We start from the raw sequence: 22,952 nt of genomic DNA, 5'->3' as shown, positions 1-22,952 counted from the left end.
AGTTTCTTTCCCTTCATATATTTACTAATTTTAACGAAAATAAAATGTATAAATTTTATTTTTTTAAAAATTGAATTTTAGCTTTATTTAAAATTTTTACAAATTAATTTTTATTTATTTCCATTTATTTTTAAATGTTTCGGAGTCATCCTAATCTCTTTTATTCTTCAAGTCGGCATCCTATTCTTGTGACCGTAACTGTAAGGTAGAATGACTTTTTTTTTCCGTGGGCAACTCTTCAATTCAATATTTTGACATAACAAATATCAGCCTCATTTGTAGTCCACTGCTTCATTAATTAAAAAGCTTTTCGAGTACCATAGCCCCCTTTTTCCGTTATTCCATCGCCTTGCAGGGGTTGAATTATTAATAATCCAGGCCAGAAATAAGCATATTCTTAAGTGTTAGATCCTGCAGGCACGCGAGCCTATTTATTCTCGAAGAGATTAGAGGCGACAATAATTGAAATTGAATAAGGGCTACCGATTCGTTTTGGCTCCTGGGCATCTCTTTTCCTTATTTATTTATGGACTGTTCAGGAAATGAAAGTAAAAACAATTATTGCACTTTTAATTAACTTTAGGCTTCCCCAGAAAGGAGGTGCCATCGCGTATACACAAAACTCTTTCCTATCCCCCAAGGCGAATTGCCAATGATGATGTCATTCCCGCAACATTCATCTCCCATAAATCACGAGGCGATCGCGAAAATCCCCCATTTTATGCTCCAGCATGCTGAGAGCCATGACGGCAGCCGCATCCACCAGATTCGCCTGCTTGCAGCCGAGTGGATTGGAGTGGAGTGGAGCCAGCTGCCACAGATTAGTCAGAGTCAGCCAGATTCGGATTGTGGCGCACTTCAATTCGCTCGCTGCTAAGCTGCTCGACTGGTTTTTAGATCGCTGGATATCCGGGCAGGGTGTGGATAGGTACCAAAGATCAAGGTGAGTGGCGAATATAATGCTATTTTGGGGTCTGAAACTCCCCCAACTCACAATTTAAATAAGATCAGCAATGCATTGGCATCGCCTATATAAGGCGCAGAATCATCAACACAAAGCCAGGACCTAACGGTCTCCAGCTTAAGGGTCACTCCTCTCGTTCTCACAACTTTCTTTCGCCATAACAATAAATCTGGCAAAATATAATCCGAAAGAGAAACAGCAAAAATAAACCGCCAAAAACCGTCAGAGAATTGTGGTTGGCAAAGGTTAAGGTAGAAATTGGCAAAACCTCAGTTCTGCTTGGATGGCTCCAAGAGAATTTCTGTGGGCTGGTCAGATTCAATCGATTGATTCCTATTCCAAAGGCCAATGGAAAATGCTTAGCAGCCAGCATTAGTATGCACAAGACGGCATTTTAGACCTATGGACATGCATATGTATATGCTCGGGGCATGACTCACCTCTCCACATAAAGTGAAAAGACCCAAACATGAGTAAATGCACATTCATGGATTTTAAATGGGCCGATGAAAATAAAGAAATAAACTGTTGGCAGCACATAAGACTCGGAGTTGTGAGCGTGACTTGTTTCCCCCATGTTTTGGTTAGTTGCTTTTTCGCTGGCCTCTTTGGCTTCGCGACTTGTGAGCCGTCATTCATTCACGCCAACTGTTGATAAGTTTCTGTGACACATTCAACTCGTTTGCATATCCCAGCGGCTAACGAAGCCCAGCCTGTGGCACCATTAGATAGAGTTAATGGACAACTGCGGATTGGCGACAGTTGGGGTGGCATTATCACTTCTCACTTAGCTTTTATTCGGTTGCAAGGCAAACGGAAACGGCCGAATCCTTCTCTCATCGAATCACCATTAAACTAAACATAGGAAACTTGGCTTTACGCCTTCTCCTCCTTCTTCTCCGTGGTCCAGTTCTTGGGACGGTCGGCCATGATGGTCCAGTCGTTTTCTGCAATATTCACACCGCCGTATTGCTTTAAAGGAGTGTCAGGGAAGAACTCCCAGCCCTGCTCAATTGACATCTTCTTGATGACGCCAGCAATGCCTGGAGAGGGTAACAGATGGGGTAAATCAATGAGTTCTATCTTGTCAGACACCAAGGCAACTAACCCAGGAAGAGGCCGGCGCAGAGTCCAGCCACATGGTTGTGTTTCCAGGCTCCAAAGACGCCACCGGCCGCGAAACCGCCGATCAAGTAGTTGATTCTGCAATTGGGATGTGGTAAGACCGGGGATTGATGAACAGATGGCTGCTGCACTCACTTGTCGTCCTTGCCGCGGGCATTCGTGGCCGCCAGCGTGGTCAGAGTAAATGCCGTGGCCATGCCCATCAGCGGACCCGTGTTGTAGGCGAAGCGACCCAGTGTGGGAAGGTAGCCCTGAGGCTTGGAGAGTGTTAGCACATCGAACATGGACCAGGCGAGTCCGGCGGAGACCGCATACTTGTTGGTGGCCACAATCTTGCCAAAGGCATCCTCGCCATCGGGATGGTCGTAGTATTTGGAACGGAGCAACGACATGGTTGTCTGCACGGGATTGAGATGCAAAAACATTAGCCAAGAACAAAATGAACCAAAATCGGAGCATCCATAGCCCTTTTGGCCCTTCGTAGCAGTATCAACCGCTTCCCGATATATCTGCCACCAAATCGGGTGTTACTTTGAGGAAAGGCCATCCCAATTATCGAGGAATAAACATAAATTTACTAACCTGCCGAAATTTACGTAATTTTTGTGGTAAAGATTGACAAAAAACAGCTGATGGCCAGTGTCTACATTCGCGCGGAGGGAAAAAGTCAAAGTTTGTGCTGTTAGGCGCATTCTGTTAATCAGTATGTTGTTGGGCTGTTTATTTCAAAACTTTATTTATAACATAGCTTATCAATAAGCGCTATATTTCAAATATGCTTTAAAATAATACAAATAAATAAATAGAACAAAACAACAATGTAAATGTAATATGATGATACTAAATTAATATATATGGAACAGAAAGTATTAAAACAAAAGTTGTAAAACTTAAGTTGTGTCTTCCTAAATATATCTATAAGCCATAGAAATCAAGATAATGAATATAAAGAGAAAATCATTTATTAAAAATGCGATGAAATTGCTCCGTTGAAATTACTTCATAAATCCGTCATTAATTTATTGTATAGATTTAATCGGATTTATTGACTAGTAGTCCCAAATGTAGTATCAGTAGTGTTTAATACTTTTTGCTTCTTCGTCTTGCCTTAAACAAAAATAACCACAAATGTTTTCTTAAAACTTTCAGGAATTTCACCTGGAGTTCCTCTCCATCTTTAAAATCAAAAACTTTGTAAATTACCATTATTTGATTTTTTAGTTGGTGGGAAAAAGTCGTTCAGTTTTTCTTTTGATTAAAACACATTTCCATAACAAGTTCCGTTTTCAATATATTTATTATACTAGGTTCACAAACGCTGTGGCACTAACTTTAGTTGTTTAATCATAAGGTGCAATCGATCGGATCTGTTTGAGTAATTTTTCTGGCCAAGTAACTACAGGGTTTTGATGCGAAGAGTTCACAATAATAGACGATGCGGTTTGAAATACATATGCGCTTAGCTTAATGGTAGACTAGTTTTTGCATTGAGTTTCAACAAACAGTATTCACATAAAATCTTGCAGTTCACAAAGACCGCATTTTCCTAATCGAGAGAGATTTCGTGCATGCAAGTAGGATTAAGTTTGACCGAAAATGAGAATAGTTTTATAAGAGCAGAAAGACAGGGTTTGTGTGTTTTTGAAGGCAGACAAAACTTTGGCGTTTTAAAATCAAAACAAAGATATCAAAACATACAATATGTATATACAAATTAGATATCAAATTATTGGCAACTCTGTTTCGTGTTAATCAGTCATAGTGTTCGTCGTAAAACGAAATTAGCAACGAAATTTCACTCGGCCCTTTGCAATATTTTCCTCTGAATCAAGTCATTATCATTGCCAAAATATATAAAATTCGATCGGTATACACTTAGTATACATCTTTGTCTACTGCTCGTCGTGTCCAATTATTTCGATGTCATCAGCCAGGGGACTTTCCACTGCGGATTTGCCTGCATTTCCATTTTGTTGATTTGCGTCCAAATTAATCAATGATAATGTCATTCTGCTGCTAAGAATGATCTGAAAAAGAAAGATAGGGTGAGTTAGTCGCAGGGCAGAGTCTATAAGAAGGCCATGTCCTTACGGCTGGTTCCTCGGCTGATCCATTGAGCTCGGAGTCGTAGACCTCTTCGCGTTTGATTTGGGAGTCGGCCACCAAAATCTGAGACTCATGTGCCAAAGCGCCTTCCAAGTAAATGGACTGCGGCTCTGGCAAAATTTCTTCCAATTTGGACTGAAATTGGGGAAGGATTAAACTTATTATTTCGGGCCTAGCCTATTGAAAAGCAAAAAAATTATTGTGCAGCAAAGGGTTAAATTTCTTAACTCTAAAAATAAAAAAAAATAAAAATATTTCCCGCATTTTATACATTATTCAAGACTTGGGTTCTTTGTTTAACGACCAGGTTTTTATAAACTTCTTAGCAACACATTTAAATGATAAATTGGTATGATATTTTTATAAATACTCTTATAAGAGTAATACACCTTTTACAAGGAATATTATTTGTTATTATTATTATCTTACAATATTAAATTGGCAATTTTCTTGAGATGGACAAATTTTAACATTTTTGTTGTACTATTTTTAGGGATAGTTTTACTAAAAATATAATCTTTTTCCGTTTCCACATACTCCTTATAGAGATTCCTTTGTTAATATAGATGCTAAAGCTTCGCAAAATTAAAAAACTGAGTAATGTATTCGGTTACCCAGAATTCAAATTACAACATAAAATATACATGAAAACAGATAAGTAACATAAATTACCAATTTATAACTCAACTTTCGTCATTGGAGTAAATCGTAAATCGGTTTTAAGGGTTTTTAAAACTAATATTGATTAATGATATATATTGATTACAAAGTTTTGGAAAATTGAGAGGAAGTGAAGCCCGCGGAATTTCAATCAATAAGGAAAACATCAAACATTGTCTATGCTTGATGTAGAATAGTGTTATTGGAACAGTTATAAACCATATGTAAGAGGACAATTTGTTGGCACGCAATCAGTCATAGAAGATCACTTGAAGTTAGTGCTAGGACGATTAGTTGGGAACTGATTGGGGTGTGCGGCGGTGGCACTTACATGTTCGCTTGGCGCTCGGAAAACAGGCGTTGGAGGGCGTCCAGTCCACTTGTGGCCGCCCTCGCAACTGGCTGTTAACTCCATGCCCAGTACCTGCGATTATTTACGTGAACAGATCTACAGGTGCAATGTGCAATATGATATGGCCTACCGTTAGTTCCCGCTCAGCGCTCAGATCCCGGCGCTTCCTGCCTCCCTTCGCCGCCGTCTCCGGATTTTGGTCGGTGTTTGCATGTCCGTTGGAAAGGATGTCCTGCTTGTCTAGTTGCTCTCTCGTTTTTTCGTTGTCGTTTTTCTGCATGGGATACAAGGGTTAGAACACACTCTCGACAGGCAGCAGAAGAATCTGAGATCTAAGCAATTCTACAGCCTCAAACGTAAAATAATAAACGCTTTAATTACTTCAATTCGTTGTGGTTAGGTGAAACGCAACAAAACTCAATTAGTCGAAGGATCTTGGTTAACAAACAAAAAGATTAAGTGCCCGGACACACGCGTGCATCCGGGAGATATGTTCAAGGATTGCCGTGCCGGACCCTTTGACGGTCTCTAACCTTATTCGAATCAGTTTCAGTATCGCTCGTCGCCCTCTGCTTGTCTTGGCCATTCAATTGCTCGTCGGCCGCGTCTATCAAACCTTGTATGGCCGTAACGACTAAGCCCAAAAAATTTGATTTTGTTTTGGTTTTACACACACGTTTGTGAGAAACGAAACATGAAAAACGTAGAAACGACAGAGAGTGAATATTTATATAGTAGTTTCTGTAGCTTAAACGATGGAATGAGGTTTGCGATTATCTTAATTGGCAATGTGATGTTTCGGTCGTTAGAGAAAGTGTTCGAATAGATTTCGAAAAAGACTTGCTTGAATCGTAAAATATGTCCCCATCAAAAGAGTTTAGTTGAGAGTGAGAGTACTCAGATGCATACACATTCAGACGGGGTTCGTTAGTATAGTGATAGTAGGTGGAAGGATATGGAAGTATATCGCATGCCGACAGCAGACAAGCAGGTTAAAACAGAGACAGAGTCGGGAGAAGTCCGCGATCCATGCACTTGTTAGAAATATTAGAGATAGCAATAGTGATAGCAAACAGGATATACACATAAGAACTGGGATGTCGGGGCAGGGAGCGGGGAGCAGAAAGAAACCATTCCGAGGATTCAGCTATCCACTAGAAACCAAAACAGTCAAAACAATCTATTTGCTGGCTTGTACTTAGTTGTGATCTGAGTTGTTGGTCTGATTTTGGTCTGTTTACTGGTCTGATTCTATGTGAACTGAATGATGGTTATTTTTGTCTTAGAAGTTTGGCTGCCGCTTGAGAAACTTCATGGCAATCATCTTGAAAATGAGAACACAAAAAGGACAGAAATATTATTAAAATGATGGCGAACGGCGCACGATGGCCAACTAAATGCACTACGGTGATGTACTAAATGTATCTGAATCGGTAATCGGTATCATTAGCTGTATCCGTGTCGGGTGTCCACATGTCGATGGCGATGTCGATGCTAACCTTTGCCTCATACTGATCGGTGTTCATTTCGGCCACCAACTGGGCCATCGCCCGCTCCGTGTTCTCGAGCTTCTGGCGCAGCTTCTCGATCTCCATCAGCTGCTCGGCCTCCTTCTGCTGCTGGAGCTGCTTCAGCGAGGTGGACAGGCTGCTGGCCACCTCGGTGGCCGACAGACTGGCGTTCAGGAGCTCCTTTTCGGTGTCCTTGGCGACCGGCGACTTCACGGCGGCTGCGGCAGCTCCTATAAAATTGGCGTACGATTTGGCTTTGAGTTTCATAATCAGGGCCGAGAGAGGTCAAACGAGACTAACGAAACTAAAGGTGTATTTACACGGGTGGGAGTGGCAACAAAATATAAAATGAAAGTGAGGGGGCATGACTCAATCCATGGAGGCGTGATTGATTTGGGGTTAGTAAATACATATAGTTTTCACAACATCTAGAATAAGTACATCTAAGTAAATGAATAGAAACACATATTCGCTACGATACTAAACCAAATGAGGAGGACATATTTCAAAAATCAAAAGGCCTTCGTCGAGGTCTAGAAACTGAAGATATGAACGGAACTCTATGGTCATCGGAACCATCTGGCTTACTTGTCTGATGCTCTCGCCAGCCTTATATCGTAGGATGATTTTTGGAGTGCGTGGGCGGAAGCAGAAGAGTACAAAATGAGTTTTTCGGTTAGGATCGACTAGTGAGTGCGGTGGCTAGTGTGTGTCGAACTACGAGTGTAACAATCCAGAAGATCAGATCCGGATCGGACTGGCACTCACCCAATTTGCTGTTATTTCCTATTTCCTCCACCTGGCTGTGGTTCTGTTGTCCGAAGACCTCCTGGCGGAAGGCAGGATTCGAAGGTGCTGGTCCGTACGGATCATTGGGAACTTGTTTCTTGAACATTATCTAAGAGGAAGAGAGTTAACTTTTTGCTTTATTATGGTCATATTTATGGACTCACCTTCATCAATGTGTAGCCGAAGAACACTACGATTCCGATCGTGTAAAGTGGCATCAGGAATCCCATGCTACTGCCGCCTCTCTGCTGCGGTTGGTGCAGTGCTCCGGCTCCCATGGGTGGACGCATCCCAGGAATGGGTCCCGGCTGGAAAATGAAATAAATTATAGTCATTAAATAATTAATAGTAACCACCTGATAAAAACAAACTAGTGGGCAATTTAGTACATGTCTCACAAAAAAAGTTGGAAAGGTCTATAGTATTTATTATTGCCATTACTATAGTTTTCAAAATTATACCTAAGATAGGAGGACATGGTACTGAATACAAGACCTTGTTAAAGTAAAGTTACAGTTACGGTTGGGAAACTTGTTTTGTATAGATAATATTTGAATACAAATTAAATTTTTTTCAGAGGTCTTAAGATATTATTTAAATATATTCAAGGGGCTATGTAAAAATATTAAGAGTAATATATTTGTTAGTGGACCCACCAAAATTCAAAATCGATTCATGATAAATTTAAGTTTCTTTTCAGGAACGTTGCTCTCACATCCTCTTTAAGTGTGGATGAAAAAAATCTGAATTGTTTGTATTAGTCCGAAAGAAATCAGTCTAAACTAGAATCGAAAAAAATTGATCCATTTTTAAAAAGTGTATATCTAGATTTAACTGATAAATGGTTTTTACTACGCCGTCAATATAAATTATATGCAGTGGCAGACATTGCAAACATTTTATTGGCAAACATAGTCGTAATTCTTGTGATTTTCACCTGTAATCATAAAAATCACGTATCCGCTCCGATGTATTTTGACATGGGCAGCGTACAGCTGATTTGTGCTCTTCGGCTATTTCGACCATCTTGTTGGTATAGACGAGAGCGAATTGGAACTGGCGCATTGAATTTGGCACAAGTTCAATATGTAGAAGCACATTCGGCCGATCTCCCACTCATCCTTTACAGATTCTTTTTGTGTTTTCTTTAGCGCTGTCTTTTGCCTTCAATTTGCGTGCAGTGTCATAAAAACAAAAACCCGAGTCCAAATAAAATAAACGTTTCGGCTATTTATAAATGACTTCCAACGCGAGCGCGGATGTGTCTCATCATAATCATTGCGACCACAGCCGCCGAAATATATAATTGTGGATTTATCATCCGGAGAAAATGCAAACCGTGTGGTTATCGCGTAACTTACCCGTCCCTCCACGATCCGCGGAGGCGGATTACTGGGTGAACTTTTCCGCTCCACGATCGGAACTGTGGGCGTGGCGGGAATGGCGCGACCCCGCTCTCGCATGGCCTGGTATATGGATTCCGGATGCAGGTGGGCTGGACGCTCCTGGCGCAGACCTGGCAAGATTACGGATTTATTGATTAGCCATGCATTACTCTTGAACGTTAAATGGTAGAAAACGAAATTTGGTTAGAAACAGTGGTTATACATTTTATCTGTTAACTTTCTGAAAATTCATCTGCTAAAAGTTCGCTTTTTGGCTTTAGCCTTTCTTTTAAAAAACAAAACTTTAAATTTTATTTTATTAATCATCTAAATATTAAGGACATACTAACTTATAACTTGAATGCAAATAACGTACTAACAATACTTCTCTTTTATATTACTATTCAAATTCTAAAAAAAGAACAAGCTCAAGGAATAATGATAATATTTAAGTTACGAAATATGATTGCCCTACCGAATTTCTAGTAAAAATGGTGAAAAATATATTTATACTTTATAGACCTCATAAAAACGGTTACTTTTGTAAAGGAACCTTTCAAATATGTTTTGGAGTTATCTATTGTAATAAAGTTTTATTTCTTACAAGTGTGAAAATTGTGGACAAATATGGTATTCGACGAGTAAAAAACTTATATATGTTTGAATCACCTGTCGTTCATATTCGAAACCAGAATTCTAAAAGGTGATAAAAGGTGATGACTTACTCGATAAGATGGAAAACGTTAGATCGTTAGTAAAGCTTTTTTGTTTGATTTTAAAGCCGAACACGGTTAGTGAAAGAAATTAATAGAACAACGTTGCGCCACATACTTATTTCGCCCGTGTAAACATTGATTTGTTTGCGGTACAAATGCGGACCAAAGGGCTCCTCGACAGTGTCCTTCTTCGAGACATTCATGAACTGCTCCCTGTCAAGCACGACGTCACAACATCCTACAACATCAACAGCGCACACATAAAAACAAAACCCACACACGAAAATAAAAATTAAATTATAAATGTATTTGAAAAATAATGAAAGAACACATGAGTAAAAGCTGGTAATACTAAAAATAAAGGAAACTAGTTTTTACAAATTAGTTTTTTAGCTTTAAGAACAAATAATGAAAAGTTAGTTTTAAAATATATTTATTTTTTTCTAAAGTGTTTTTTTATAAGGTTTTAAACACTGTTTTTTTATATTTAATTTTTTAAATTCTCTTGATAAAATCGTGGATCCTTTGGATGATTCGCCTATAAGAGTTTAATCTAAAATAAATAAAATATGATAACTCACCGCCGGGGGATGCTCGCTGATCCTTGACGGTTTGCTTGGGCGGCGGAACCCCTCCGAACATCATGGGATGGAAGACCTTCGGCCACAGGATGGCGACGCATCCGATCACGGTGACGATGATCAGGGCGGTCTTCTTGGGCGTCATCCCTCCTCGACGACCGGAGGTCGCTGCTTCGACGTGGCTGTTGCGGGCATTTTGCGGTCGGTTAAAATCTCGGTTCTGTTTCGTTTGGCTATTTGTGGTGGCTAAAGCTAGATCCTAAGGCAACTCTCCTTATATATTCCTGATTGGTTCGTTGGTGGCTCTCTGCGAGCTGTTGACTATGCGATGTGTTTCCAGTTTTTGGTTAACTTTGACATTGGCTCATGTTGGTTAGTTGGTTTCTGTACGTTTAAAGCATTATCTGAAAGATACATAGATGCATAATGTGGTTGGTTACACGCTTCAGTTGACCGGTTCGGCCCTTAGTTAAAGTTGTGTTCACATCACTGGTCACGAATCACAGCGCAAAATGCTGTATACGTTTAAATATTGTTGCGGGAAAACAAAAAAGTTTATTACATAAATAGCGGTCCCGATCTTTTTTATTTTTAGCTCGCGCAATTCGCTCTTTTCGGCCCGTCTAATAATTCTTTATTGTTTTCACTTTTCTTAGCACACAAATCACAGGGGCTCTTCAAATTAATAACCGCATAAATAATATTGAATGCTTCTCCAAAAAACGTTTTGATTTCGCTTTGGATAATGCTTCCTGGATGCAGGGGACCTGGGAACTGGACAGAGCGAGTGCTTACGCAAAGTTCGAATGTTGTTCCCGAACTGGCAGGCAAATTTTTGAAACTATTAGCCAATTTTCGGCAGATCAGTTCAGAAGACCCCGACACGACGAAAGCTAGTCGGGCGCTCTCTTCCTCATAATCTTCTTCGAACATTATTTTCCTTTATTTTTGCGGCAATATTAGATCAGACAGTATAATGAGTGCGACAAAGTGATTTGCAGCTTGGGCCTGCACCGGGAATTTCCGAGAGCTGTCCGCCAAACATACAGCCGCAGTCAAAACTTTATAATTTTAGAATTGCCCTATAAGTTCGAAGACAATTTTGTCGTTCCAAAATTCTGTTAAAATTTATTTTTTTAGCACCCCAGTAAGTAAAGATTCAATCAGATAGAAAGCTTGTAATTAATAATTTTATGATGTCGCCATTTTGGTCAAATAAAGAGTTGAACTCGGTTTAATGCAGAAATAACTTTAAATTTTACAATTATTAGAAAAATCAAAACTGACAATATGATTAACAATATTTTTAATAAGTTCAGCCTGCTAGTGTAACTCTTGCGATTCATACATTTATATATCAAAACGAATTGTTCTTTCGTTGCAAGGGTACAAGTGTAATGTCCAAAAGCTATCCAAAATATTAAGTAATTTAAACTCAATTTATCAGGCTTGCATCATTGTTCGGGATTCAAATACATAGTAAGGGTAAATTGACTTTTTTAGTTTTAGCATCGGTAAATAAATGTATTTGGCTTATATGAGTTAACTGAATTTGTTTATCATTAACGGGCACTAAGATTATTAAGCATACAACAAAAAAATAAGTATCAGCAAAAACAGTAAATATCAGCAAAAACACTGCTAACGTGTTAACCACCACTGTACGTACATATGCGAAATTTTCATGTTTTGATATTTCCAACTCGCAGCTTCTCCTCTCTTGTTATCACGCACGCATACACAACCACTGCTAAGTATAATGAGTTTTCCCAACAATTTCCATTTCGCTTTCAAACGCACTGACTGGCAAACGGCGAAAGTAAAATTGTTTAAACGTGCACTTCTGCTATTTTCACTATTGTAGCTTTTTTTATTTGGGCACCTGGATTTTTATTTTTATTTTCTTGGCAACCTCTGATTTTCGGCAAGTGCTCTTAACGCTTTTATTTTTGGAGGTACGGCATTGTAATTGGGTTCAATGCCGTTCGTCTTAAGACTCATCACTTATTTTTAAAATTATAAATTCAAAGCGTGGAGATTTCGCACCCTATGTCCTTGGCATTCTTCTCAAGTTCCGAAACACTTTTACATTATATATTTACCAGTATTGTTATTTGACTAAATTTCAAAATTCGTTTTCTTATCTAATTACGGCTAATTTCAAACTGTTTGTTTGTCGTTATAAATTTCTTTGCCACGAAGAAAGCAGCAGCAGTAAAAATTGATTTTTCAGACGGACGAAGGGAGATGGGCAGCACTGCCCGCCAGTCGATACTGTGTTGTTATCGATACTATCCAGTCGGTCGCAACAAATAATGCATTTCCACCGCTCTTCAATAATAAAATTGTGACAAACTGAACAACATTACTGTAGTAGAGGATACTCAGAAAACAGTTACAAGTTAAGCCTGTTACATATTTTATCCGATTACCGGTTCAGTAAACAACCGGTCGTAAAAAGTGTTTTTTAAAGAGAATAGAACAATTTGTAAGAATTTCGGAATTTTCAAATGAAAAATCATAGCATTATCATAAATAGAAAGCCACAAGCTTTCGTTATAACTATAATATCATTAGTTAATTAAAGTTGAATCTTAGCAGTTTCATTTAGGATAATTAAACCATGTAAACAAGCCAAGGAGTTTCATAGGCTAGTGGAAAAAGATCATTGCACTGCTTTAATTGGAATTTTCGCGCTATTTAATATGGTCACACTAATGTTTTCGTCTCCTTTGTGTTATAAAATTAACAATTTATAAATACGCATTTTCCGCTGAGCCACCGAACATCGCCGTGACTTTCGAGAATACCACCGCATCGAAAGCTTAAAGTCGAATAAACTCAACGTCGAGAGTAAACGTGCGCCTGGCGTGGCTGGTTTCTAGGCTTTCTCCCACGAAACTGGAGCTAACAATGGACAATGAGTCGTGGGCCTGTTCGTCGGTGGAGAAGGACCTGACCCGCGTGGTTACCAAGTTGGAGCAGCTCCATGAGAACGCGGCGGCGGACATCGGGGACATAGCCACACAGATGTCCGAGCTGGTCGAAGTACTCAGCAGGGCGGAGCAACTGGTGACCACTCTGAACTCGAGCACCCAGGTGTCGCAGGACGACCCCATGGGCGATGGGGTGAGTATGCAGGTGGAGACGGAGCCGACGGCTCCACAGCGGCTAACCGATCGCCAGATGGAGAGCATCCGGAAGGCCATCGGCAGGTGCAATGAACGCGTCCAAAAGCTGTCCACGGAGCACCGTGATCTGCACGGCTCCATCTCGAAGATCGGCAAAGCAATTGACCGCAACTTCAGCGCCGATTTCACATCCACCATGCGCGTGGACGTCCTGCAGGACGAGGAGAACCTGATGCTACTTAACAAGGCCATTGCCAAGCACTACTGCCGCCAGGGCATGGATGACGTGGCCCGCACCCTGATCCGCGAGTGCAAGATGTCGGCGGAGCATGCCCAGGATGTGTTCGACTCTGAGCGGGAGTTCGCCGACATCTACGGCATGTGGGTAAAGATCCAGAAGCGGGATCTTAGCGACGCCCTTACGTGGGCGAAGATGTATTCGCAGCAGCTAAGCGACCGCCACTCTTTAATTGAGTTCCGGCTGCACCGCATGCGCTTCATGCAACTGGTCTCCTACGGATTGGAGTCGCAGCGCGAGGCCATCTGCTATGCCCGGCTGAACTTCAAGAAGTTCGCCTTGCGCTACGAGCATGAGATAGCCAATCTAATGGCCAGCTTCATTTATCTGCCTAGTGGACTGGAGAACTCGCCGTACAAGCACTTTCTGGGCCAGGAAATGTGGACCGAGCTGTCGTTCATTTTCCTTAAGGACGCCTGCCAGCTGCTGGGCATCAGCAAGAACTCGGCCCTGTCCGTCGTGGTCAACGCCGGATGCACTGCCCTGCCCGCCCTGCTCAACATCAAGCAGGTCATGCAGTCGCGCCAAGTGCTGGGCATGTGGAACGGCTGCGACGAACTGCCCATCGAGATCGATCTCCAGCCGGAATTCCGATTCCATTCGATCTTCGCCTGCCCCATCCTGCGCCAGCAGACCTCCGAGGATAACCCGCCCAAGAAGTTAACCTGCGGCCATGTCATCTCCAACGATGCCCTGCACAAGCTCAGCAATGGACACATACTCAAGTGCCCGTACTGCCCCGTGGAGCAGAATGCCGAGGAGGCTGTTCGCATCTACTTTTAAGCCACATCTATGTAATCACCCTATGATAATCACCATTACCTTTACGGCTAGGCTCGGGCAGTTCGAAGACTGGTGTTGGTTGGCCGGCTTTCCTTAACAAATCGTAATCATTTTAAAATAGCTGCTTAGATTCATGTTCTTAGACAAATTCGCAGAGCGTAGTCGAACTTCCTGGGCCGTGTGCTAAGCGTGTTTCCCCACATCCTAACTGACAATTTAGATTTAAAATATATATACTGTGTATTTAAAGCAAACGACGAGTGTTTTTATGTGGAATCCATGTTTAATTAAATATGAATCGTCTGAAGTGCATTAATTAGTGCCTATGCTTGTGCTTGTGCTTATCGCTGCGGTGTCTCGGAGGAGATGCCTCTTCCCTTCGGGAAGACCGCGAAGCGAAGGATGTTGGAGAACTGCGTGAGCGGGACGAAGTGGAGGCCGGGCTCTCGTAGCGGGAACTGCGAGAAGATCGCTCCGCATACCGCTTCGGTGATCCGGAAGGACTGCGCGACCGGTTACGTTTAGAGGATTTTGAGGAGCGGGAGTTATCCGGCGAGTAGTCCCGACGTTTGGGTTCTGCAGCGGCGTAGGGTGAATGCGACCGTTTGCCCAAACTGCTGCTGTACTGGGCTGGACTTTCACTAACCTTAGAGCCCTTTGATTTGGTGTTCATGTAGCTCAGAGGGGAGTCCACAGCAGATTCAGATCTTGAGTCCTAAATTTAAAAACTCAGTGATTTTAAAGCAACTTATTATATGTAATCAGATTTACCTGTTTCAGCAATCGCTTTCTGAAATATTCTACTTGCTGGGGAACAGTCCAGCCGGGTTCAATGCGCCGTTTTCCGGACTCCAGTTCGTCCTGATACTGAATTGCTTTTAGTTCAATATCCCTTAATTTTTGTCTCTTCTCTTCGTTGAACTTCTGCGAGTTGTCATCATCACTTTCGTCGTCAGAGCTGAAAAACTTGGGGGGATCTGGCGGATCGAGCGTGTCCCACTTGCTGGTAGTGATCGCCTGCGCTTCTACTTGCTGGGGGTCAACCGTTTCCCACTTAGAGGGAATGAATCCGGGCATTTTAGGAGCAGGCTTGGTTTCTTTTTCGAGCGGTATACCGTCAAGGTCCTCATCTACTGGAATTTGAGATTATGTATTATTATATCGTTGGTTTAATTAATCGTAGAGGCTTACAAGGTACGCCATCGATTTCATCGAGGTATTCCTCTCTCTTGGGCGTTTCACGTTTTGGTGTAGCGGCATCCGGATCGGGCAAGGCCCGCTTCAAGGCGCTCTTGAGTAATGCAGCTCCATCTAGTGGTACCCCGTCCAGGTCTTCATCGTCCTTCTCCTCTCCAGAGAGGGGAGCACCGTCAATATCTTCGTCTAAGGCCTCATCAGACCTCGTTTCTTCAGCTTGAGGTGAAGAACTTACTGGCATGACGTACTAAACACGAATTGCAAATATAATACATTTATAATTTATGATGAAAATAACAAACTAACCGGTTTGCCCAGGAATTTAGCTGTCAGCTGAGCCAAAAACTCTTTGGGATAGATTGTCCATTCCTCCCAGGTGCGAATTACATTGCAAACTCTGGACTTGAAGCCCTCCGCTTTTAGTCGACTCTCAATGTTCTGGTAGTAATTGTGCAGATTTTCAAAGATATCTACCAATTGCTTTTCCACACTAACAAAAAATGGTTACTCCAAAGTTTAGTCTCAACAGATCTTTAGAACTTACGACTTGCGAAAGAAGGAAGCGTTGGCTACCTTAACCGTGCAATTATGCAATATATCTGAGATCAGATACAATCTTGCTATCTTTTTTGAAGCCAGTGTATTCAAGTTGACGAGAGACTCTGCAATACATTCGCATATTTCATCAGCAGCATCTGCATGTTCTATGCAGAAGATCATGGCATCACCAATTCGGGCGCGTTCCGGAGTTAGTTGTCTAATCAGGTCCTCAAGTCTATCTCGTTGCCTGTGGAAATAAAGAAATGTATAGTATATGTCCCCAGAATGATATTCTTCGCTGAACTTACGCGTTGGACAAGGCTCCTTTGTGCACCACAGGAGCGTCCGGATCCACAACCAGCTCATCCGGCATGCCCTGAGTATAAAAGTTGGCAATCGGAGGTCGCCAAACCGGTCCGTTTTTGAACATACGAAACTCATCCTCCCTCCACTCGTTCGGAGTGTCTCCCTGCAGCAGGGAAAACAGCTTCCATCGGTAATATATGTGAGCAGGACTTTCGTTGTCAAAGAGAAACGAAAACAGTGGATTTTCCATTTCACGAATCATAATTAAGGCCTCAAACATTGGACCCTCGCGTATAACAAACTCGATCATCCGATGAATAACATTAAGTACAGCCCTGTAAGTATAATATAGATATATTAGTTCCTATAAGGTAAAAAGTTTAAATGAAATACATACTTTTCTGTAGGAATATGTACTTTTACAACGCATTTAGCAAGTATCTGGAAAATAAAATTTTTATCTGATATTTCTTTTAGCCGGCAAAAACATTTTTCTTACCCTCTCCATGTTTTCCTTGTCCTCTTCCTGGTTAAACTCCTTGTAGTTTTTCTTCGGTAAAACATCAGCTTCACTTGGTGGTGGTTGGGCGTTAAAGGGCAATCCAGATGGAGGCGGCGGAAGGGTCATTTCCAGCAAGGCTTGCGGAGCAAATATGGGCGTGTTCATTATGGGCACAGTCTTACCTAAAAATATGACATTTTTAAGATATATTTAAAAGACTTTTGAAGAATTAATTAGGATGAAGCGTATAAAGGCCTTTTTAAGTTAGTTCTTGAATATGAAAGCCGTAGATTACCCCATCCCAGACGCATCTCATAGCCCATGATGTAGCGGCCGTTTAGTGTCCTCAACGCCCTTTCAGCATCCTTGCGGCTCATGTAGGCCACAAAGCCGCAATTGCGTCCTCTCTGCTTTTCCTCTTCGGAGCGAGGCCACATGATCTTGATGCTGGCCAGGGGACCATATCGCCCGAATATTTCCATGAGCTGCTGCTCGGATATCTTGGGATTTAGGTTGCCCAAGTAAAGATTGGTGGTGTTTGGATCACCGGTATCGAAGGAGCCCGACTCCTTGGAGCTGTTGGAAGCCTGGGAGGTGGTGGATGCACTGCTGCTGGGCACAGGAGCAGTCGCTGCCGCCGGCTGCTGAGCTGGCGGGGCATGGCTGACAGCCATGTGCTTGTACTTGTGACGCTCCTCGCGTTCCTCTTGGATTCTGAAAGCATTTAATACTTAATAGAGAAACTTTCGAGGGAATACTAATATAACTTACTGTCTCAGTTCCTCCTTGAACAGCTCCAAGTTGCTTTTTTTCTTTTCCTGATTTTTCTTTTTCAGGGGACCGGGATCCTTTTTAAGATCCGAGGCTAAAGTTTTGGCATATTCCTCGACCTTATCGGAGGAGCTCTTGTCAAGCAGCTTGGATGTGGGCTTGTAGAGCTTGCCCTTCTCCGACTTATCCTCCCGTCTGGATCCTGCATCGTAGGTGCCGGCTTTGACCCATACTTTGGAAGAGGGGGTGGGTGCCTCTTGGAAGGTCTCCACAAACTCTTTGAAGGCCTGAAAATCGTATCTGATTACTACCTGAGCAGGAAGGGTCCACGATATTGACTTACATGTGCCGCTGCCGCCGCATCCTCTTTTTTCTTCTGGTCCTCGATCTCCTTCTTGGACAATTGTCGCTTTGAGAACGTGCCCACCGTAAAAGCCTCGAGCTTCTTTTCGCTAATCCTCTGCAAATAAGGACGGAATGTGAATAACTCTCTTTCCCCGATATTTTGAAGAGCTTTACCTTCAGGCTGGCCGATGCGGCAGCCGTTTCCTTGGATTTATTCACGGGTTTACTCATTTTTTCCAAGTCAATATTCTCATTTTCGCAGATACAAGTTACAAACTGCAAGTGCCAGTGTGACCAAGGTAACTACAGGGGTTTTAGGATAACCGTTTTCGTCGAATACGTCACGATACAGCCGATAGTTGCACAACTCCCATCGCCAGCGCTATGTAAATTACTAAAAAAAATATAGTTTTATCAAATAAATGCAAAATGGATATCTGCCGCCTGTGTTTGCGCGGAGTGAGCGGCGCCCAGATGTGTCTACAGATCTTCGATGTGGACTCGGCGGAGAACAAGGTGGCGGAGGTGCTGCGCCAGCATTTCTGGTTTGAGGTGAGCGTAAGCCGCCTGCCCCTCACCCACTTACAACCCATTAATTTCACGGAATGCTCCTATTCGATCCCCAATCCCCGCAGGTTCTGCCCAACGACGAGATATCCAAGGTCATCTGCAACGTCTGCTGGACGCAGGTGTCCGAGTTCCACCAGTTCTACGTGTCCATACAGGAGGCGCAGGTGATCTACGCCACCACCTCGAAGTTCAAGCAGGATCCGGAGATGGTGAACACCTCCTGGCCGGAGGAGGTGCTCATGCCGGCCGACGTGCTGGCCGTGGACAACGATGTGAGCGCCCAGCTGAACGTTAATCCGCTGGACGAGCTGGATCTGAGTCAGCCGTTGTCCCCGGAAGACAGCAAGGTGGGAATCAAAACCGAGCGGCAGTCCCCCGAAATGGACTTCGCCTTTGAGGACACCAACAATGATCATGACGAGGACTACGAGGACGACGAGGATGAGGATACCGACGACTTGATTGTGACACGGAGTGGACGCAAGCGCAAACGGGAGGTGGCCAAGCCAGCCAAGACGAAAAGGGCGGGTGCCGTGGGCAGGAAGGGCAAGGACAAGGTCGTGGCCAAGCGGGGGCCACCCAAGAGGATATTCAAGATGGAGCGACTGCCACCGTTCTGCAAGGAAGACGAGGAACTGATCAAGCGCTACATAGTCATGGGCTGCGAGCTGTGCATATTCCTGGCCGAGGACTTTGACGGAATCCGCGAGCACTTCAAGGATAAGCATCCGGATGAGAGGCCTTACATCAAGTGCTGCGGCCGCAAGCTCAACAAGCGCTGTCTCATCCAGGAGCATGCCCGGCGGCACGAGAATCCCGAATACATCAAGTGGGTATCTTGTTTTATAAGGTGATTTTCATAATACCCATTAATCTTTCTCGACAGATGCAAGGATTGCGGCAAGGTGTTCGCCAATTCGAGTGTGCTGCGTGCCCACTGGCTGGTACATCATGTACCCGACGAGGACTGCGACTTCCAGTGCGAGGACTGCGGCAAGCGCTTCTCACGGCGCAATCTGCTCGAGCTGCACAAGGGCTCTCATGTGCCCGTGAACGAGCGCAAGTTCATCTGCCCCCAGTGCCCCAAACACAATGCGTACATATTTGCAGCCATTCAGTGTTTCAGATGCTAATTCGCACTCCTTTCTACAGTTTCGCCACAGAGTACCACATGCAAGTCCACATCAGCATGCAGCATCGCAAGGCGGCCAACATCTGCCATGTGTGCGGCAAGAAGATCAAGGACAAGGCCGTCTTCGAGAAGCACGTTCGCCTGCACTTCGAGGAGAGTGGGCCTCGCATCAAGTGTCCGCGTCCGGACTGCGAGAGCTGGCTGAAGGACGAGGACAATCTCAAGCAGCATTTGAGGCGCCACAACGACGAGGGCAAACTGTTCATTTGCTCGGAGTGTGGCAAGAGCTGCAAGAACTCCCGAGCGCTGATCGGTCACAAGCGCTATTCCCACTCGAATGTGATTTACACCTGCGAACAGTGTGGCAAAACCTTCAAGAAGGACATTAGCCTTAAGGTAGGATAGCACCTTTTGATCGCTTAGGTTTTCTTAATTTCAAATAATTGATCCTTTCAGGAGCACATGGCACAGCACACTGGCGAGCCACTCTACAAGTGTCCATTCTGTCCCCGCACCTTCAACTCAAACGCCAACATGCACTCTCACAAGAAGAAAATGCATCCAGTGGAGTGGGACATCTGGCGGAAGACGAAGACGGGTAGCTCCCAAAAAGTCCTGCCCAGCGCCCAAGTGGCTCAGATGTTCAGGGAAGATGCCGATGCCGCAGCTATTGCCAATGACTATTCAGCTTAGGCCCAGGAACGCTCAAGAAAGTCGATCCGCGGAACCATTGCTTAGTTTTTGATTTACCCTTGTTTAAAAACAAAATATATTTAATAGGAATTATTTGAAACACAGCTTTTCTTTGACTTTTTTTCCAAGTCTCTTTTCTTTAAGCGAACGAGTAGATATCTAACTCGTTCGCTTAAAGAAAATCCAGCAGTGTTAATATCTTTTGACATTTTGGTAATTATCTTGAGTGTCTTCCTATGCCCAAAAATTGGAAACAATTTTACTTCATAAACAGCGATTTTTTAAGACTTAAAGTAAATACATGTTTTGGGCGTTGCAATTTAAAGGGAAATTAAATTAAATTAAACTGTCTCTTTAACACAAATAACATTTTCCAAAAAATCAAAGGCAAAAGCTAATTTCTAAAGAAAATCAAAACCAAACATTACAACTAAATCTGAAAACCAAATCAAAAGCAAAAAGAAAATCAAAACCAAACATAACAACTAAATCTAAAAAAAACAAATCAAAAGCAAAATCAAAACCAAAAAGCAAAGCATAGGAAGTGAGCACTCAAAATCCATAGTGTAAATGTCTTAAAGTTCGCACTTTGAAATAAACAAATAACTCATGGTTTGCGTCTGCACTAACTGACACTATAACAGTGATCTGGGCACACTGACTGTAACAACAAATCAGCCTGCGTGGACAAACATAATATTGACTAAAAATGAATGTAAGTTTTTTATTAATAACCCACTAGTAAAGCTTTCACTATATTATATTGTTTGAACCCCGGCAGGAGTCCGAGATTCCGATCGACATTCACACCCTGAAGCTGCAGGATTGGCTTATCAGCCGAAGAATCGTGCCAAAGAATGTACAGCTGGAGGTTCGGGAAATCCACAAGAAGATCAGCAGCGCGCTGCAGGACATGCCCTCCAATGACCAGCTGATCAAGCTGTTAGCCAGGACGAGTAGGTTCCCTGTGGCCCACTGGAATTGCCAGCTAACCTGATCTCCTCCTTGCAGATATCAACTACTACCACGTCAAGGAGATCATTGAGATCTTGAAGCAGACGGAAAAGGACACGAAAAGCGTATTCGGCACCTACGGCAGCCAGCGCATGAAGGACTGGCAGGAGATCAGCCGGCTGTACGAGAAGAACGCCACTTACCTGGCCGAAACGGCTCAGATCTTCGTGCGGAATGTGAACTACGAGATTCCCGGGGTGCGCAAGCAAATGGCCAAGCTGGAGCAGCAGACCGACGAGAGCCAGAAGCGAGCCCACGACATGAACAAGCCGGAAAGCCAGCTCCTGGCCGAGCACGCTGCCCTGCTGGAACAGTTGGGCGTCAAGGGGGACAACCTGCACGCGGAGTTCGTGGAGGTACTGGCGGGTTTGCCGGAGCTGTACACCAAGTCCCTGATCGACATCTCAAAGATCCAGCCAGGCATCGATCTGTACGCCGAGGTCAGTGGCCACAAGCAGGCGCTGCCCATCCTCAGCCACTTGGTCGAGTTTGGCAACACCACCGTTTACCAATACATCCACAAGGAAGCGCCCCTGGCCGTCGAGGAGCCGCCCATCCGACTGAACCTCAGCGAGGACATTGCCAGCAAGGATGACAATGCTGCCACTGAGATCGACTTCGGAACGGACGACAATGGCGGAACCTCCTCGACCGTTTCTGCGGAGATTATCGACTACGGAGACTTTGGCAGTGGGGACTTGCAGGAAAACGACGGCGGCAACATCGACTGGGGCATCGAGAGCGCTCCAACCGATGCGGTGGAAATCAACTTTGACATTCCCGTGGAGGAGTATGGAATCGTGGTGGAGGGCACTGGCATGGACGGTGGCACTGCCAAGGGTGAGTTCTGCATTTCAAGGGCTACCAATCCTAGTTAATACTCTGTTTGCTTCAGGCGATCAGGCCTACACTTTGCTGGACTCGCCGAGCTATCGCGACCGATTCCTGGATGAAATCTTTGAACTGGAGTCATTCCTGCGCCTGCGACTCTATGAGCTCAAGCAGTTGGAGACTTCCAGCGACATCATGTTCTCCCTCATGGACAACATTGCTACCCACGACGCGGAGAGCATCAGGAAGATTCTCAGCTCCGTGGAGAAAATTATTCAGCAGACCTCCGATGAGCAGACGCGGCATCTCTTCCAGCTGAAGCACTCACCCAAATATGCCAATCTGCTGGCCGCCAAGCTGCAGCAAATGACCAAGGCCGTGGAGAAGTTGAGGTCCACACGGGAGGCTCTAAAGAAGAGGGCCATCGAGCTGCGGGAAGAGCGGCAGCAGCTAAATCCCGTCCTGGAGGAATTGATTGCCCAGACTCGCACTCTGCAGTCGCACATCGAGAAGGATATTTCCAAGCGGTACAAGAATCGGGTGGTTAATTTAATGGGAGGCGTTAACTAATGTAATGTGTTAAGTGTTTGTTAAATAATGTTTATTAATAAACTGATAACTGGGCAGGACAAAGATGGCTTTGTAAATTT

At 43.6% G+C, this 22,952-nt stretch overlaps 6 protein-coding genes across 7 annotated transcripts; 3 read left to right on the top strand and 3 right to left on the bottom strand.

Annotated features, from left to right (window-relative positions):
• Positions 1-1,726: 1,726 nt before the first annotated feature.
• On the bottom strand, positions 1,727-2,750 carry LOC108048302 (NADH dehydrogenase [ubiquinone] 1 alpha subcomplex subunit 11). Its single transcript, XM_017128853.1, has 4 exons — positions 2,672-2,750; positions 2,225-2,487; positions 2,073-2,167; positions 1,727-2,007 (listed from the first exon to the last, which is right to left on the bottom strand). Exons 2-4 carry the CDS (start codon positions 2,479-2,481, stop codon positions 1,841-1,843), a joined length of 519 nt encoding a protein of 172 aa, XP_016984342.1. The 5' UTR covers positions 2,482-2,487; positions 2,672-2,750; the 3' UTR covers positions 1,727-1,840.
• A 617-nt stretch (positions 2,751-3,367) lies between these two features.
• LOC108045719 lies at positions 3,368-12,437 on the bottom strand. Its single transcript, XM_044461029.1, is given in 12 exon segments — positions 3,368-4,116; positions 4,181-4,330; positions 5,187-5,279; positions 5,338-5,481; positions 6,707-6,948; positions 7,487-7,616; positions 7,672-7,815; positions 8,869-9,023; positions 9,724-9,846; positions 10,190-10,339; positions 10,342-10,593; positions 12,292-12,437. Coding segments are annotated over 11 exon segments (1,509 nt in total). The 5' UTR covers positions 10,385-10,593; positions 12,292-12,437; the 3' UTR covers positions 3,368-3,981.
• Positions 12,438-12,875: 438 nt separating this feature from the next.
• On the top strand, positions 12,876-14,655 carry LOC108045717 (E3 ubiquitin-protein ligase RMND5A). The gene has a single exon (XM_017125113.2). The coding sequence runs from the start codon at positions 13,103-13,105 to the stop codon at positions 14,399-14,401; it is 1,299 nt and encodes a 432-aa protein (XP_016980602.1). The 5' UTR covers positions 12,876-13,102; the 3' UTR covers positions 14,402-14,655.
• A 7-nt stretch (positions 14,656-14,662) lies between these two features.
• Positions 14,663-18,370, bottom strand: LOC108045716 (U2 snRNP-associated SURP motif-containing protein). Of its 2 annotated transcripts, none has more exons than XM_017125110.2 (12): positions 18,237-18,370; positions 18,061-18,177; positions 17,718-18,004; positions 17,242-17,660; positions 16,944-17,128; positions 16,842-16,885; positions 16,447-16,779; positions 16,143-16,385; positions 15,905-16,088; positions 15,593-15,845; positions 15,173-15,534; positions 14,663-15,116 (listed from the first exon to the last, which is right to left on the bottom strand). In XM_017125110.2, exons 1-12 carry the CDS (start codon positions 18,291-18,293, stop codon positions 14,718-14,720), a joined length of 2,883 nt encoding a protein of 960 aa, XP_016980599.2. In that variant the 5' UTR covers positions 18,294-18,370; the 3' UTR covers positions 14,663-14,717. The 2 variants fall into 2 exon arrangements, with proteins under 2 accessions (XP_016980599.2, XP_016980600.2); XM_017125111.2 differs by having other exon boundaries at positions 15,173-15,531.
• Positions 18,371-18,406: 36 nt separating this feature from the next.
• On the top strand, positions 18,407-20,557 carry LOC108045718 (transcription factor grauzone). Its single transcript, XM_044459475.1, has 5 exons — positions 18,407-18,614; positions 18,698-19,461; positions 19,519-19,728; positions 19,785-20,160; positions 20,221-20,557. Exons 1-5 carry the CDS (start codon positions 18,492-18,494, stop codon positions 20,455-20,457), a joined length of 1,710 nt encoding a protein of 569 aa, XP_044315410.1. The 5' UTR covers positions 18,407-18,491; the 3' UTR covers positions 20,458-20,557.
• Positions 20,558-21,064: 507 nt separating this feature from the next.
• On the top strand, positions 21,065-22,935 carry LOC108044905 (CDK5RAP3-like protein). Its single transcript, XM_017124065.2, has 4 exons — positions 21,065-21,172; positions 21,239-21,413; positions 21,469-22,311; positions 22,367-22,935. Exons 1-4 carry the CDS (start codon positions 21,167-21,169, stop codon positions 22,870-22,872), a joined length of 1,530 nt encoding a protein of 509 aa, XP_016979554.2. The 5' UTR covers positions 21,065-21,166; the 3' UTR covers positions 22,873-22,935.
• The last annotated feature ends 17 nt before the right edge of the window (positions 22,936-22,952 follow it).

This window comes from Drosophila rhopaloa, unplaced genomic scaffold, assembly GCF_018152115.1.
Source record: "Drosophila rhopaloa isolate 14029-0021.01 unplaced genomic scaffold, ASM1815211v1 contig_115, whole genome shotgun sequence".
NCBI classification, from domain to species: domain Eukaryota; kingdom Metazoa; phylum Arthropoda; class Insecta; order Diptera; family Drosophilidae; genus Drosophila; species Drosophila rhopaloa.
This window is presented reverse-complemented; position numbering and strand designations above follow the sequence as displayed.

Excerpts from the sequence above, each read along its gene's own strand:
- LOC108048302 (XM_017128853.1), bottom strand. The coding sequence starts at position 2,481 with ATGTCGTTGCTCCGTTCCAAATACTACGACCATCCCGATGGCGAGGAT. Across the intron at positions 2,168-2,224 it reads GCCCGCGGCAAGGACGACAA|AATCAACTACTTGATCGGCG; the intron begins GTGAGTGCAGCA and ends TCCCAATTGCAG. Across the intron at positions 2,008-2,072 it reads CTGCGCCGGCCTCTTCCTGG|GCATTGCTGGCGTCATCAAG; the intron begins GTTAGTTGCCTT and ends TACCCTCTCCAG.
- LOC108045717 (XM_017125113.2), top strand. The coding sequence starts at position 13,103 with ATGGACAATGAGTCGTGGGCCTGTTCGTCGGTGGAGAAGGACCTGACC.
- LOC108045716 (XM_017125110.2), bottom strand. The coding sequence starts at position 18,293 with ATGAGTAAACCCGTGAATAAATCCAAGGAAACGGCTGCCGCATCGGCC. Across the intron at positions 18,178-18,236 it reads CCGCATCGGCCAGCCTGAAG|AGGATTAGCGAAAAGAAGCT; the intron begins GTAAAGCTCTTC and ends CCTTATTTGCAG. Across the intron at positions 15,117-15,172 it reads GAAAGCGATTGCTGAAACAG|GACTCAAGATCTGAATCTGC; the intron begins GTAAATCTGATT and ends TTTTAAATTTAG.
- LOC108045718 (XM_044459475.1), top strand. The coding sequence starts at position 18,492 with ATGGATATCTGCCGCCTGTGTTTGCGCGGAGTGAGCGGCGCCCAGATG. Across the intron at positions 18,615-18,697 it reads GCCAGCATTTCTGGTTTGAG|GTTCTGCCCAACGACGAGAT; the intron begins GTGAGCGTAAGC and ends CAATCCCCGCAG. Across the intron at positions 19,729-19,784 it reads CAGTGCCCCAAACACAATGC|TTTCGCCACAGAGTACCACA; the intron begins GTACATATTTGC and ends TCCTTTCTACAG.
- LOC108044905 (XM_017124065.2), top strand. Across the intron at positions 21,414-21,468 it reads CAAGCTGTTAGCCAGGACGA|ATATCAACTACTACCACGTC; the intron begins GTAGGTTCCCTG and ends TCCTCCTTGCAG. Across the intron at positions 22,312-22,366 it reads GGACGGTGGCACTGCCAAGG|GCGATCAGGCCTACACTTTG; the intron begins GTGAGTTCTGCA and ends TGTTTGCTTCAG.